Source organism: Puma concolor, chromosome B1 (assembly GCF_028749965.1).
Source record: "Puma concolor isolate L17-30 chromosome B1, mPumCon1.1.hap2, whole genome shotgun sequence".
NCBI lineage: Eukaryota > Metazoa > Chordata > Mammalia > Carnivora > Felidae > Puma > Puma concolor.
Window position 1 is genome coordinate 205,732,469 of NC_141670.1, and position 15,728 is coordinate 205,748,196.

General features: G+C 42.8%; 1 protein-coding gene across 15 annotated transcripts in view; it reads right to left on the reverse strand.

Moving 5' to 3' along the window:
- The window catches only part of GRK4 (G protein-coupled receptor kinase 4), a 101,238-nt gene that overhangs the window by 34,180 nt on the left and 51,330 nt on the right, over nucleotides 1-15,728 (reverse strand). For 8 of the 15 annotated variants that reach the window (XM_086705574.1, XM_086705570.1, XM_086705572.1 and 5 more), the window contains 4 exons: nucleotides 13,213-13,305; nucleotides 11,923-11,986; nucleotides 8,152-8,292; nucleotides 1,517-1,746 (listed from right to left, as the gene is read on the reverse strand). In XM_086705574.1, the coding sequence (XP_086561700.1) occupies nucleotides 1,517-1,746; nucleotides 8,152-8,292; nucleotides 11,923-11,986; nucleotides 13,213-13,305 (528 nt within the window). The remainder of the gene's footprint in view (nucleotides 1-1,516; nucleotides 1,747-8,151; nucleotides 8,293-11,922; nucleotides 11,987-13,212; nucleotides 13,306-15,728) is intronic. The other 7 variants (XM_086705581.1, XM_086705580.1, XM_086705571.1 and 4 more) reach the window with 3 other exon arrangements.

Below are 15,728 nucleotides of genomic sequence, written 5' to 3' on the forward strand. Positions count from 1 at the left end.
TTTCCAGGTTTTCAATTTGCCCAGATCCATCAGAGGAATCACTATTTATGACATCTACAACCTTATGAAATTTATTTCTTAAATAAGACTTCAAAGTCAAAATTATTCCTTGCACCACGGGCTGCAGAATGGATGGTCTGTTAGCAGGCATGAAAACATTCATCTCGCTTTACATCACCAGAGCTCTTGGGTGACTGGGTACAATGTCAATGAGCAGTATTATTTTGAGAGTAATCTTTTTTTCTGAACTGTAGGTCTGAACAGTCGGCTTCAGATACTTGGTAAACCATGTCGTAAACAGATATGCTGTCATCCAGGCTTTGTTGTTCCATCTGTAGAGCGCAGGCAGAGTAGATTCAGCACAGTTTCTTCGGGGCCACATTCTCGGGGGCAGGGGGAGGGGACACTGCCATGCTAACTCTGGGACAATGAGCAGCAGTGTCTCAGAGTGAAGGAAGAAGGGCCACAGTGAAAAAAAGCGTCCGACAAGCAGACCACATGTGCAAAGGTATGAAGCCCTGCGGACGCTTGAGAAGAGTGTGAGCTGCAAATATGTGCCCAGCACGAAGGCAGGGAGTCCCCATTCGGGGAGCAGCAGGACACTGGGTTGGAGCAGTCAGTGAGGAGCGGCATCACACGGGCGTCACACAGGGTCAGGGGAGCCAGGCCCACAGGGGTCCAAGCTAGGGACAGCATGACAGGATCAGATCCACATCACAGGAAGGCCTGTCACTGGTCTCATGGAGGAGGCACTGGGGCAAGACTGGCATAAGTGTCTGCCTGCCAGGTAACCTATGGAAGACCCAAACTAAGCCAGTGACCCTAAAGAATGATCTGGGAAACATTCAGGGGTGATTTCACGACCAACTGTATGGGGAATATGAAGGCAGGGGATACACAGAGCCCTTGGGAATTTCAGGAAAAGGGCACGGTGAGAAACTCCTGTAGGGAATGGTCTCCATGTAGAGGTGCACTGCCACACAGAGGCGAAGGGACGGGCTGTGCAGGGAGGGGTAGAGAAGGGTGTCAGAGCCCGTGAGCTCCACACCTAAAGGTGGAAGGAAGGACTGCTTTCCCTAAAACTAAATATTTGATCATACTAATTTAATTCTACCTATTAAATTAAACTTAATTTTCTTTACTGAATTCTAAGGCACAAAATATTAAAATATTGAGGCATTTAATTGTACGCTATTTTGTTGAAACATAGTCTACAACCTTAAATAGAGCTCTCAAGATGCCTAAGAATCTGGGAAATGGGCTCTTCTTACATGAGTAAAACTGCCTACATTTCATCAACGTAACAAATAAAACCAACCTACGAGAGATGGAAGAGAACTGAAAAGAAAACCAAGGTCCCCCACCGACTGACCCCATTTCCTACGGTGTGAGTGACCACACCCTACAAATGGCCACCAAGGGGCCCCATAGCCCTTGTGCCCAGGCTCATGAGGGGTCAGCAGCAGCCGGGTGGGAGTCTTGGGCTCTCAGGCCCAGGAGTTCGTTCTGTTCTTACCTGTACACAATTCTTTCTTTCTGTAAGTCCTCCAAGCCACAGCACAGTTCGGCCGCATAGAAGATCGCTCTCTGCTCATCAAAGCCAGGGTTGCCCAGGTTGTAAATGTGATACTTTAAGTCCCCTCCATTCATAATGGTCAGCACCAAGTACAAGGAGTCTTTGGTCTCGTAAGTATAAGACAAACTAACCTGAGGACAACAGCAGCATAAAAAACAAAGCACAAAAACCTGTGCATTCATTGGTGATTTACTCTATTTGCTAACATTATTCAAATAACCCATGTTAGATTTATATTTAGAAAACCCAAATACTATATGCTTCAGGAAAATGCCTATCATGCATCTGGCGCTTCTCAGGCATGTACCTATCAAAGACTTTACAACAGTTCTGTACTGCAAGGACAGAACCTTCTGTGGCTAAGTGGGTAGGTGGCAAAACTTCAAAGACGCTTGGGACTACGATTTATCAAAGCTATGCTCTCTAATCATTGAGCACTGATAGTCCATACTTGTAGAACACCCACGTTTAGCATACAAGTTAAAGACACTCTCCACAGTAGTGCAAGAGGGGTCTTGCTGCGGCACATCCTTCCAACATTTTGTGCCGTCAGTCAGTGCTGGTGGAGGCATAGTTGTCTCTTATTGTGGTTTTAATGTGCATTTCTCTGTACATACAAATAAAGGAGACACTTCTCATAGTTTTTCATATACTTATCCATTTGGAACCTCTTGTGTGAAGTTCCTGTCCAAGTTTTTTGCCCACTTCTCTGTTGGTATGTAGGTCAATTTGCGTGTGCACGTGCACACACACACACACACACACACACACACACACACCCTGCTGGGATTTTGATTAGGACTGCATTTAATTCATTTAATCTATATATCAATTTGGGAGAAGCAATATCTTTATATGTTGATTCATATGAATGTTCTGATCCATGAACATTATTTGGTCTTCTTCAATTTCTTGTAATAGCATTTCTAGCTCTCAGTTTAGAAGTCTTGCATATTTTCATTAAATTTTTGCCTAGATTTTGATATTTATTGATGCTATTATAAATGGTATCAGTTAAATTTTTTTTATTTTCTAACTATTTGTGGTTGGCTAGATACACAATAAGTTATATAGAAAGTGTTAGGCTTTCATCATACATAATCATATCGTGGGCCAGTCAGGGTGGGCAGTGGGAAGCAGGAGGAAATGAGTGACAGGTACAGGTCAGGTTCCACTGATCAACTGTAAGCAGGGAGTAAAAAATGTTACTTTGTATCTAAAGGAACTAGAAAAAGAACAAAGCTCAAAGTTGGTAGAAGGAAGAAAATGATAAATATCAGAGTGGAAATAAATGAAATAGAGAGTTAAAAAAAAACAATAGAAAAGATCAATGAAACTAAAACTTGGTTCTTTGAAAAAACAAAATCAATAAACTTCTAGCCAGACTTGTCAGTAATAAACAAATACATTAACTTTTTTAAACTCAGAAATGAAAGAGAAGTTACAACTGACACCACAGAAATACAAAGAATCATAAAAGATTAATATGAATAATTACACACCAACGTATTTGGACAGCCTAGAAGAAATGGATAAGTTCCCAGAAACCCAACTTTTCAGGACTGAATCACACAAAAATAGAAAATATGAACAGACCAATTACAAGCATTGAAATTGAAGCAGTAATTTAAAAACTCCTATAAAAAACAAAAAGTCCAGGATCACATGGCTTCACAGGTGAATTCTACCAAACATTTAAAGAAGACTTAGTACCTATTCTCAAATTTTTCCAAAAATTGAAGAGGAATGAAGATTTCCAAATTCATTTTACAAGGCCAGAATCACCCTGATTCTGATACCAGATAAAAACACCCTGAAACCAGATAAAAACACTACAAAAAAAGAGAGAGAGAGAGAGAGAGAGAGAGAGAGAAAATTACAGGCCAATAACCCTGATGAACATAGATGTAAAAATCCTCAACAAAATATTACTAAACCAAACTCAACAACACATGAAAAGGATCATACATCACAATCGAGTGGGATTTATTCCAGGGATGCAAGGATGGTTCAATACCCACGAATACATCAAGGTGATATACCACATTAACAAAATGAAGGTAAGTATCATATGATTATCTCAATAGATGCAGAAAAAACATTTGACAAAATTCAATATATATTTTTTTTTCTTTTTTTTTTTTTTCCAACGTTTTTATTTATTTTTGGGACAGAGAGAGACGGACCATGAACGGGGGAGGGTCAGAGAGAGAGGGAGACACAGAATCGGAAACAGGCTCCAGGCTCCGAGCCATCAGCCAGAGCCTGACGCGGGGCTCGAACTCACGGACCACGAGATCGTGACCTGGCTGAAGTCGGACGCTCAACCGACTGCGCCACCCAGGCGCCCCTATATATTTATGATTTAAAAAACTCTCAATAAAGTGGGTATAGAAGGAACATACCTTAACATAATAAAGGCCATATATGACAAACCCACAGCTAATACTATACTCTATGATAAAAAGCTGAAAGCTTTTCTTCTAATATCAGGAACAAGACAGAGATACCCACTCTTATCACTTTTATCAACATAGTACTGGAAGTCCTAGCCATAGCAATTAGGCAAGAAAAAGAAATAAAAGGCACTCAAATTGGAGGAAGTAAAACTCACTATTTGCAGACGACAGGATAGTACACATTGAAAACCTTAAAGACTTCACCAAAAAGCTATTAGAACTAATCAATGGTATCAGTCACATCAGAGAGTACAAAATTAACATACAGAAACAGGTTGCAGTTTTATACACTAATAATAAGATATCAGAAACAGAAACTAAGAAAACCATCCCATTTACAGTTTTATCAAAAGAATAAGATACCTAGGAATAAATTTAACCAAGGAGGTGAAAGACCTGTACTCTCAAAACTATAAGGCATTGATGAAACAAACTGAAGACAAAAATAAGTGGAAAGATATTCCATCCTTATGGATTAGAAGAATTAATATTGTTCAAATGCCCACAGTACCCAAAACAATCTACGGATTCAATGCAATCCCTATCAAAATACCAATAGTTCTGGGGTGCTTGTGTGGCTCAGTCAATTAAGCATCTGACTCTCGATCTTGACTCAGGTCATGATCTTATGGTTCATGGGTTTGAGCCCCACTTTGGGCTCTGCACTGACAGCATGAGGCCTGCTTGGGATTCTCTCTCTCTCTCTCTCTCTCTCTCTCTCTCTGTCCCTCTCCCACTCACACTCACTTGCTCGCTCTCTCTCATTCTCTCTCTCAAAATAAACATTAAAGAAATACCAATAGCTCTTTTCACAGAACTAGAACAAACAATCCTAAAACTTGTATGAAACAACACAAGACTCTGAAAAGGCAAAACAATCTTGAGAAAGAAGAACAAAGCTGGAGGCATCATGCTCCCTGATTTCAAACTATACTACAAAGCTGTGGTAATCAAAAGAGTATGGTATTGGCATAAAAACAGACACATAGATCAGTGGAATAGAATAGAGAGCCCAGAGATAAACACATGCATATAAGATCAATTAATTTATGACAAAGGAGGCAAGAATATACAACCAGGAAAAGACAGCCTGTTCAATAAATAGTGTTGGAAAAACTGGACAGCTACATGCAGAAGAATAAAGCTGGCCACTACATTTTACCATACACGAAAATTAACTCAAAATGGATTAAAGACTTGAGGGGTGCCTGGGTGGCTCAGTTGGTTAAGAGTCTGACTCTTGATCTTGGCTCAGGTCATGATCTCAACAGTTCATGGGATCGAGCCCCACATCAGGCTCTGTGCTGACAGCACAGAGCCTGCTTGGGATTCTCTCTCTCCCTCTCTCTCTGCCATTCCCCTGCTCACATGCATGGGCCTTCTCTCCCTATCTCCCCCGACCCCCGTCTCTCTCAAAACTAAATATAAATAAACATTAAAAAAAATAAGATGCTTAAAAATGGATTAAAGACTTGAATGTAAGAACCAAAACCACAGAACCCCTAGAAGAAACCACAGGAAGTAAGCTCTTTGGCATCAGTCTTAGGAATGTTTTTTCAGACCAGTCTCCTGAGTAACAAAAGCTAAAATAAACAATGGGATTATAGTAAACTAAAAAGCTTTTGCACAGCGAAGGAAACCATCAACAAAACAAAAAGGCAACCTACTGAATGGAAGATATTTACAAATCATATATCAGATAAGGAGATAATATCAAAATATATTTTCTAAATTATACAAATATGTTTAAAAAAAAACCTGATGAGAAAATGAGCAGAGAACTTGAACAGATATTTTTGTGGTTTTTTTGCTTATTTATGTTGAGAGAGACAGATACAGTGTGAGCAGGGGAGGGGCAGAGAGAGAGGGAGGGAGAGAGAGAGAGAATCCCAAGCAGGCTCTGCACTGACAGATGCAGAATCCCAAGCAGAGCCTGACACAGGGCTTGAACTTATGAAACCATAAGATCATGACCTGAGCTGAAACTGAGAGTCAGACGCTTAACTGACTGAGCCACCCAGGCACCCCAGATATTTTTCCAAATGTACATACATACATATACATACAGAGGGCTACCAGGCACATAAAAAGATGCTCATCATCACTAACCATTAGGGAAATGCACATCAAAACCACCACGAGATAGCATTTCACACCTATCAGTATGACTAGAATCAAAAAGACAAGAAACAAGGGTTGGTGAAGATGTGCAGAAAAAGGAACCCTTGTACAACTGTTGGTGGAAATGTAAGTTGGTGCAGCCACTGTGCAAAACAGTATGGAGATTCCTCAAAAAATTAAGAATAGAAACACCATGTGATCCAGCAACTCCACTTCTAGGTATTTATCTGGAGAAAATGAAAACACCAATCCAAAGAGGTATCTGCACCCTTCTGTTGACTGTGGCATTAGTTATAATAGCCAAGATAGGGAAGCAACCTAAGCAGCCACTGATAGGTGACAAATGGATAAAGATGATGCGATGTGTATACAGGAGAATGAATATTGCTCAGCCATAAGAAAGAATGGAATCTCGCCATTTGCGGCAACGTGGATGGACCTAGAAAGGACAATGCTAAGCAAAACAAGTCAGTCAGAGAAAGACACCACATGGTTTCACTCATATGTGGAATCTAAAAAGCAAAACACACTCACAACAAAACAAAACGGAAACAACAAAACAGACACCGACTCCAACACTAAACAGGCTTGTTACAAGAGTAGGGAGGGGTTGGGGGTCAGAAAATAGGTGAAGTGGATTAAGAGGTACTAACTTCTGGTTATACAGCAAATAAGTCAAGGAGATGTGATGTACAGCATAGGGAATACAGTCAATATTTGTAACTTTTTAATAACTTGTAATAACTTTGATATGGTAACTAGGCTTATCATGAGACTCATTTCACAATGTAGAAAAATATCAAATCACTATGATGTGCACTTGAAACTGATAGGATATTATTATGTCAATTATCCTTCAGTTGGGGGAAAAAAGGATGAAGGAAGTTACTTCCAGGTTCCTTGGGAGAGGCCAAGAATATAGAAACTAAAATATTTCATTTAAGTAGAATAAACCATAGATACCGTTTATGTTCCTTTCATAAAGCTAGATTATGGATTTCCATGTTTCAAGGTAGTTATACAAATATATTTAAAGAAACTCCCAGATGAGCTGATTTTATGAAAGATTTTCGTGTCATGGGTGCAGAAGTGACCTATCATACACGGAGACAAGTGTACATGATGGCTGTGCAGGCCCCTGTTCTGGAACATTTGTTCCCTACCACAAATCAGCCAACCTCAGTACTGAGACATGAATGACCGGGACGAAGTAAGTGTAACACTACAAATTCTTTCATAAAGTACCTTCCTCTCCCCGCTTCAGGCAGACCCTCCTGTTGCCGTAGATGCTATGGGAGATAGGTGATGGGGTGAAGAAGTCAGGTTTGGCGATGAAAACCACACCACCTCATGCACAGCCTAGGGCCTGGAAGGGTCCCAAGGTTCACCCTAGCCCCACAAGTCCAATCCTTGCCTGAAACAGTGAAGGTGGAATTTGAGGCTCCATACAGTTGGAATGTGCTGATAGAGGGCCAGTAATACATTCGCCAAGTGTCAGAAAGAGGCCACTGAGAAGAGAAGGACCAGAGGCAGTGCCTTTCAGGACTAGGAGTCAGAGTGGCTGAAAGGCCAGAGGGTAAGGCTGTCTGCCCCGCAGGGAGAGGAGGGCCCTCACTGGTTAAGAGCACACTGCTGGGTGTGGAGAGGAACCACAGGTCAGGCAGTGGTGGACAGCTACAGATTTATAGCAGGTCGGAAGTTGGAAGTGGGATCCCCACTCATTTATGTTTGTGCCCAGTAAGAAGTGAATTGGAAAGAAGAGGGCTGCCACTAAGACGAAAGAGGCTGTCCCTGGCACGTTCCCAGGTTCCCAGCACATGCTGAGCCTGGAAGCGCGGGGGTTTTCGAGCCGGGGACGGAGAGGAGGCGAGCCCGGGGTTGGAAAGTGGGCGCGCCCCAGGGTGGATGGAGAGTGGGCGAGGCCAGCAGCAGGTGCGCTCAGGAAGGTGGGACTCAGGACACCGCGTACAGAGAAGACTAAGGCAAGATCCTTACTACAAATCTGCTATTCACTTTTTCCAGCATCCTCTTCTCATTTAGAGCCATTGCTTCACCTTTCCTCCTCTTTATTCTTTTCTTTGCTAGCTTCTTACAGGCGTACATTTTTCCTGTAGCTCGCACTTGACAGGCACAGACCTAGTCCAAAAGAAGAAACCACAAGCTTTGTACGTACCTGACGTCTCTAGGCTGCCAACCGCCAACACCACCACCAAACCCTGTCCTGTCCATGTCAATTCCTCCGGCCCAGAGCATGTGATGGGCCAAGGCCACTCCACTCACGGACACGTGAGGGCTTAGAGCGGGTCCTCCCTCCTCCCCCAGCTTCCTCAGACACAACCCGGTGAGCGGAGAGGGAGGCTGTGCTCCTGGAACTCGGGGGGCGGTGGGGGGGGGGGCACAGCTACAAGGGACTCCTCGCGTGTGACCGCGGCAGCCGCTTGATTCAAGGGTCCTCCTGGGTCTTCTCAGTTTTCTTGCAAGAGCAACACCTTTTGAAACTAAATACATTCATCTTTCTTTTCTTTTTAAATGTTTATTTTTGAGAGAGAGGGAGACAGAGCATGAGCAGGGGACAGGCAGAGAGAGAGGGAGAGGCAGAATCCGAAGCAGGCTCCAGGCTCTGAGCCATCAGCACAGAGCCCACAGCAGGGCTCGAACTCACCGACTGTGAGCTCATGACCTGAACCGAAGTCTGATGCTTAACCGACTGAGCCACCCAGGTGCCTTTTTTTTTTTTTTAAGTTCAAGAATATAAAAAAATAGATTTCAGAGAATTCATAACCTTTAATACATTGATTCTACTTAGTTGTAAAATGATATCTATATACTACTTAACCTTACATTATGAGAAAATTTCCAAAATTACAAAAGTGGAGAGGAGGGAATAATAAGCTCCCATGTGCCTGACCCCCAGCCTCTGGCTATCAGCTCAGGGTTACCCTGTTTCCTCAGACTCCTACCCCCTACACACACACACACACACACACACACACCCTCCACACCCCCACTGCAGACACACACACACCCTCTACACCACATCCACACCCATTCCACACCAAACACACACGCCCACACCACAGACACATACCCACACCCCATACACACTTACTCCACAACCACACACACACATATATACATGTACACACACCACACACACCTACTGCACACCATAGACACGTATGTGCCCCCAGGCATGTAACACAGGCACATGCTACACATACACAAACACAATTACCTTATAAGCAAATATAAGACACATCATTTTAATCCATCAATAAAATGATTTTGATAATAAAATATAAAGTTCATTGTGGAAAATACAGAAAGTATTAATAAGGACAAAACTCAATAAGGATAAAACTCGTTGAAATTCCAAGATGACTCTCATTCACATTTGCTGTATAGGGTCCTGAGTTCTCCTCAGTTTTGGCAGGGGGAACTGGCCTTATATTATAGAATAGGTAATATTTTATACTGTTTTCATCTTACAGTGGGACTCTCTTCTCATCATTAAATCTTCTCCCAATATATGAATACTCCAAACCTTATATAATCATTAAGACGCGGCACACAAACCATGGCATATCTCTCCATCGTTAACTTACGATAATTCTTTTAAGTGAAACTGCCAAGTCAAAGGGAGAGAAGGAAGAGGTAAGCGTGCCAGCCCTGCACTATGGCTGGAGACGCACACTCATTTGCCGCTCACAACAACCCAGGGAAGCAGGGATCATCTCCCCCTTAAGGGTAAGAAGGGGACGGTGGGCCCAAGATCACACAGCTGGAAGCGATAGAACAGGAACTCACCTCCAGTCTGCCTATCTCTCACAGATACGCTCTCTCCACAGCTCTCTGCTGTCTCTACAACCGTGCTCGCACAGACGCTACTAATTCTCTTTCCCCCGTTCTGCCCCAGAGCCCTACAGATCCATTTTGGAGGACTTCAAGCATAAATGAAAGTAGTTGACGAGATAAGACCAAAATGTTTGTCCTTTCAAACCCACCGGAAGAAGTATTAGCATTTGGAAAAAGTAAATACACCATTGGAATCTGGATTTAAATGGCACCGAGGCAGGGCATCTGGGTGCCTCAGTCAGCTGAGTGTCTGACTTGATTTCATCTCAGGTCGTGATCCCAGGGTCATGGGATGGAGCTCCACATCAGCTTGGGATTCTTTCTCTTTCTTCCTTTGCCCCCCCTCCCCCTCCCCCTCCTTCTCCTCCTCCTCCTCCTCCTCCTCCTCCTCCTCCTCCTCCTCCTTCTCTCTCTCTCTATCTCAAATAAAAGAGGCACTGAGGCTGTCTGCATTAGGGTCACAGTCTCCCTCTGACAGGTATTCAGAATAGAAACAGATATTCACTCCTCTGCGCTCAGACTTGATGTAACAAATAGCACATCCAGAACAAGTCTGTGAAAAGCCACAACATTTTTTTCATCCACACAATCTTTTGTTTGGAAACACAAGTAAATGTGTTAAAAAGTAATCTATAAATATCATAAATACACCAAGTCTTCCACAACAGTTAAAAGCTGCAAACATGTTATCACTGAGTCCATTTTTAAATGTACGCATGGCTACAGTTAGAACTACATTCTGTTGTAAACACAAGATCCATGTGCTTGAAATGTCTTTCCGTCTGTTCTCCGACAAAATCTGAGTTTTATACTTGGAGATCACGAAAGGCAGAATAGCATGAATTAAACAGAGCAAATTTTCCTGCTCTAGGATGTACGGAAAGATAGAGTGGATTTCTTACAGAAGTATCTATCCCGACAGGGTGACAGCAAACGTTTTTGGTTGAGATCACTCAAAATACTCTAAAAGGTCTCCAGGACCGAATCAGAGGGTCGGTACCACGGACTCTCCGGACGTAATGGCTACGAGGACCAGTTTCTTACCACGTCCAACTACAGGTCTTACTTGCAGCACAAGGCCTCGAGGCCAGCTTCCTAATCCACGTTAAGGCAATTCTGGTACGTCTGGTTTAGGCTTTTGATTGGAATTTGGGAGTGTGCAGGATTTAAATCACGAGTGGCCAGCGTGACTTGCTTCTGACTAAACACACAGCTCCTGGCTCTGGGCAGTTGTAAATGCCCGAGCTGAATATGACCACTCCAGACCAATAGCGAGGCCATTAACACCTCTTTAAGTTACCGAAACAGAACTGCATGTGATTCTGTGTCCACCTCCCACAATAGTCTCTATCTGGGAGAGCCATTACATTTAGACCATGTCTCATGAATTTGTGGACAGTTTCCTCAGGATTTCCCCAAATTTAGATGTTGTGTAGTATCTTTTGATGTAGGTGTGGGGGCACATATACACATCCAAACAGAGTTGAGATAAATAAGCCTATTTAATAATATACCCTGTACTAAGTGAGCTTTTAGGCTAGTCCTAAATTATGGAAATAGAGTAACAGAAAGTCCACAATATGGACACAGAATCATCTTTTCAGTCGGGACAAACTGAGCTTGAACATCGGACAATCAAACACAGGAAAACAGCTTCCATAAGAAACGTGAAGTGAAGAAAAAATCACAATGATAGCACATTTCTTTCCACATCTCCGAATTTTTTTAAAAGCATGTAGCAAAGCACCTTTTGTTCGAAGTTCAATCTTAACTCACATGGTTGGCTAAAATTATTCCCAAAACACACGGTGAGGAAATAAAGGTATTGGTAAAGTTGAAGCACGTCTTTTCGTTCCCTTGCTATCTTACTTTTCTAGAAGTATTGCTTATGGTTAGTCACACATTACTTACCTCCCCAAATCCGCCTTTTCCTAGAACTCTGTAATGTCTAAACGTATCCTTTGTTATTGGTTGCCTAATTAATTAAAAAAACAAAAAGCTTCAGGTCTCACATCACATTGTTATTTTAAAACAGAAAAGCCTACCTAGCTCTTGTCCTGCTTTATTTATGAAAGCATGCTGTTCAAAGCAAGTGCCTGGGGCACGGTGCCTGTGCTCAGGGACTCCATCCCCTCTGCTGACACAGCTCTCTGCACTAAGAGGCAGATGCGCACGTCAACTATGAAGATTTACCGGATACACTGAAGATACATAAGGAACAGTCCAAGTATCCTTGCCAATTAAAGACAGGTCAGCAACTAGTCCACACTATGAAATACTTATGAATCGGGCCAGTCAGAAAGCTGCAGAGGAAAATGATAGATCTACAGTGCACTATCCTTTGGGAGAAGAACCTCAGAGGACATGTTCATCCTCAACGTCTCGAAAGAAATGTACATGAAGTAGAACTGGAAATTTAAACAATCAATCAAAACAACAGTGACACTGGTGGCAGCTAACACTTTTTGAACACTTACTTTGTACACCAAGCACTTTTTACACACATTTTTCAGGTGGCCTCAGCAGCCCCGTGGGGTAGATTATAGAATTACCTCTATTTTACAGAACAAGGACCCGATGCTCATGAAGGTCAGGTCTTTTGACTGAGCCCACATGGCTTGTACAAAGCTGAGCAGGGCTCAGACCACAAGACTGAACCAGTGTGCATTGGTTTATACCTCTGTGAATCCAGGATACGTTTTATTTTCTAACTACTATACCCACAGGGCTAACTGGCCATTTTATTTTATTTTATTCTATTATTATTATTATTATTATTATTATTATTGTTTATTTTTGACAGAGAGAGAGAGAGAGAGAGAGAGAGAGAGTGCAAGTGTGAGCTGGGGAGGGGCAGAGAGAGAGGGAGACAGAATCTGAAGCAGGCTCCAGGCTCTGAGCTGTCAGCACAGAGCCCGATGTGGGGCTCGAACTCACCAACGGTGAGATCGTGACCTGGGCCAAAGTCATATGCTTAACCGACTGAGCCACCCAGGCGTAACTGGCCATTTTAAAAAGACAGAACAGAGTCAACTAAATCAGAAGAAATTATATAACACATATTAATAATTTCTGTATAAAAATACCATATACAGCCCAAGATTTCTAATAGTATTTTGACAGATGGGAAAGTATACATCTATCAGTACACGTTCTGAGAAGTCACTACTTGTTTTTGTTGAATTCTAAATTAGAACATACCTTTCCAGCCACTTCCACTGTAGAAATCGAGAAAAATATGAACTTTCTTGATATTCTTCAAATGGTTCTCCACTTAAATAGTTATGAACAAATCTAGAAAAAGATTTTATATAATTCTATACATCTGCTGCATTACAGCAGGAAAACAGCTGCGTTCAGTACAGTCATGAACACTGGATATGGGAAATCAATCGTTATACACAATTAAATATATTGAGGTTTGCAAGTATAGAATTCCACACTAGTTTCTAATGTTATCACTAAAAATATGAAGGCAAGAATTCAGAAGAAATGAAATTGGTTTACCCTCCCAAAGTCAAAAGTTCTTTTTATGTATATGTACTCAAGGTGTGTGTGTGTGTGTGTGTGTGTGTGTGTGTGTGTGTGTGTGTGCATGTGTGTGTGTGTGCATGTGTGTGTGTGCAGGAGTGCACACGTGTGCATACACCCAAACATGTGTATTTCAGCAGGGAATGTAAACATTTTGTATATAAGATTAGAATGAATATCTAAATGATAATAGTCATATGACAGAAAATGTTAATATGTGACACCACCTTTTTTAAACATTGAAACTAAAGCATCCAATGAATTATTTTATGCTATACACTTCCTGAATTTTTGTGCAATTAGTCATGCTTCTAAAGTTTTATTTATAATTTTATTACAGAAGTAATAATTTTTTTTTAAATTTGAGATAGAGAGAGCACAAGTGGGGAGAGGGGCAGAGGGAGAGGGAGAAAGAGAATCTTAAGCAGGCTCCACGGTCGGTGTAGAGCCCTATAGGGGACTCAATCCCACAACCCTTGGAACATTACCTGAGCTAAAACCAAGAGTCGGACACTCACCCAATTGAGCCACCCAGATGCCCCAAAGTAATAAAATTCTTATTTGGAGAGTCAGTAAGGGACAGAATGTGGTCTGTCATTTAAAATTGTTTTCAATGTTTATTTATTTTTGAGAGACAGAGCGTGAGCAAGGGAGGGGCAGAGAGAGAGGGAGACACAGAATCGGAAGCAGGCTCCAGGCTCCAAGCTGTCAGCACAGAGCCCGACGCGGGGCTTCAAGTTGCAGACCGTGAGACCATGACCTGAGCCGAAGTCAAACACTTAACTGACTGAGCCACCCAGGAGCCCCCATAGTCTGTCATTTAAAACAGCTCATCAGTCAGTAAGCATCTAACGACTAGATTGTCAGCAGTGTGCAAGACACTGGAGGGACAATTTTAGATTAGGCTTACCCTGAAGAATCTGGCCACTCAAACAGGGAGACTGGTAAGATAGCGTGCCATTAGGAGAAGAGTGCCACCAGAGTTGTTACAGCCGTGCCTGGTGTGCTCGGAACACCTCTCCTGGGAAAGGAGGTGTAGGGAGACTTTGTGAAGGTGGCGTCTGAGCTGAATAGGAGTCACCCTGAGGAAGGGAGAAGGGAGGGTCTCCCAAGCAAAGGCAGAACTCCGAATGGGAAAAGATCATAGTCGTCATGGGGAATTGCCAGCAGGCCAGTAGCTGAAGGGGCTCCAGCATTTTTACTGGTCGTTAGAGTTGAGCAATCAGGGGCGCCTGCGTGGCTCAGTCGGTTGAAGGTCTGACTCTTGACTTCAGCTCAGGTCACGATCTTACAGTCATGGGATCAAGCCCCACACGGGGCTCCATGCTGAGTGGGGAGCCTGCTTGGGATTCCCTCTCTCTCCCTCCGCCTCTCTCCACGGCTGGCGTGTGTTCTCTCTAAAAGAAAAAATAATCTGAGGAAGCCACTTGATTTCACTTCATTTTGTAAAAGGAGGTTATTCACAAGCTCTTGGACTCATTAGTGTTACAGCACAGTGATTCTCAAAATGTGTTCGGAGGATCTCTGGATTCTGAGACCTTGTCAGTCGGGGGTGGGCAGGTGGTTAATAAGGAAACTATATTTGTACTATACTTGTTATAATGCTAAGACATCATGTACCTTTTAAAAACTTCATTTTCAGGGGCACCTGGGTGGCTCAGTCAGTTAAGCGTCCAACCTTGGCTCAGGTCATGATCTCACACTTTGTGAGTTCGAGCCCCATATTGGGCTCATTGCTGTCAGCACACAGCGAGCTTCGGATCCTCTGTCCCCCTGTCTCCCTGCCCCTTCCCCACTGGTTCTCTCTCTCTCTCTCAAAATAAATAAATACACGTGAAAAAAAAAAACCATCTCATTTCCACAGAGCGTTTTCCAGAAGCATAAGACATAGGATGTCACTGCTCTGATGGCTAGGAGAATGCTTGTGTCTTTTTATTTTTAAAAACATAAGCCACATATACAAAAGTGTTTAATAGCGTAATGGCATCAGGAGATGGGGAAGTTCGAAACGGCTGCCGTAGACAACCTTAGACCTGAGCGCTGTTCTGGAGGCTATGAAGATCGCCTCCACATTTCCTAGTGTCCCCAACCTGGTCCAGCTCCCTCGGCCTCCCCCTCAGCCTTTAGGTGCAGTCTTTGTGGACACTCTTCTCTTGGTCACAGACTAGGAGAGGGCAGGTCACTGG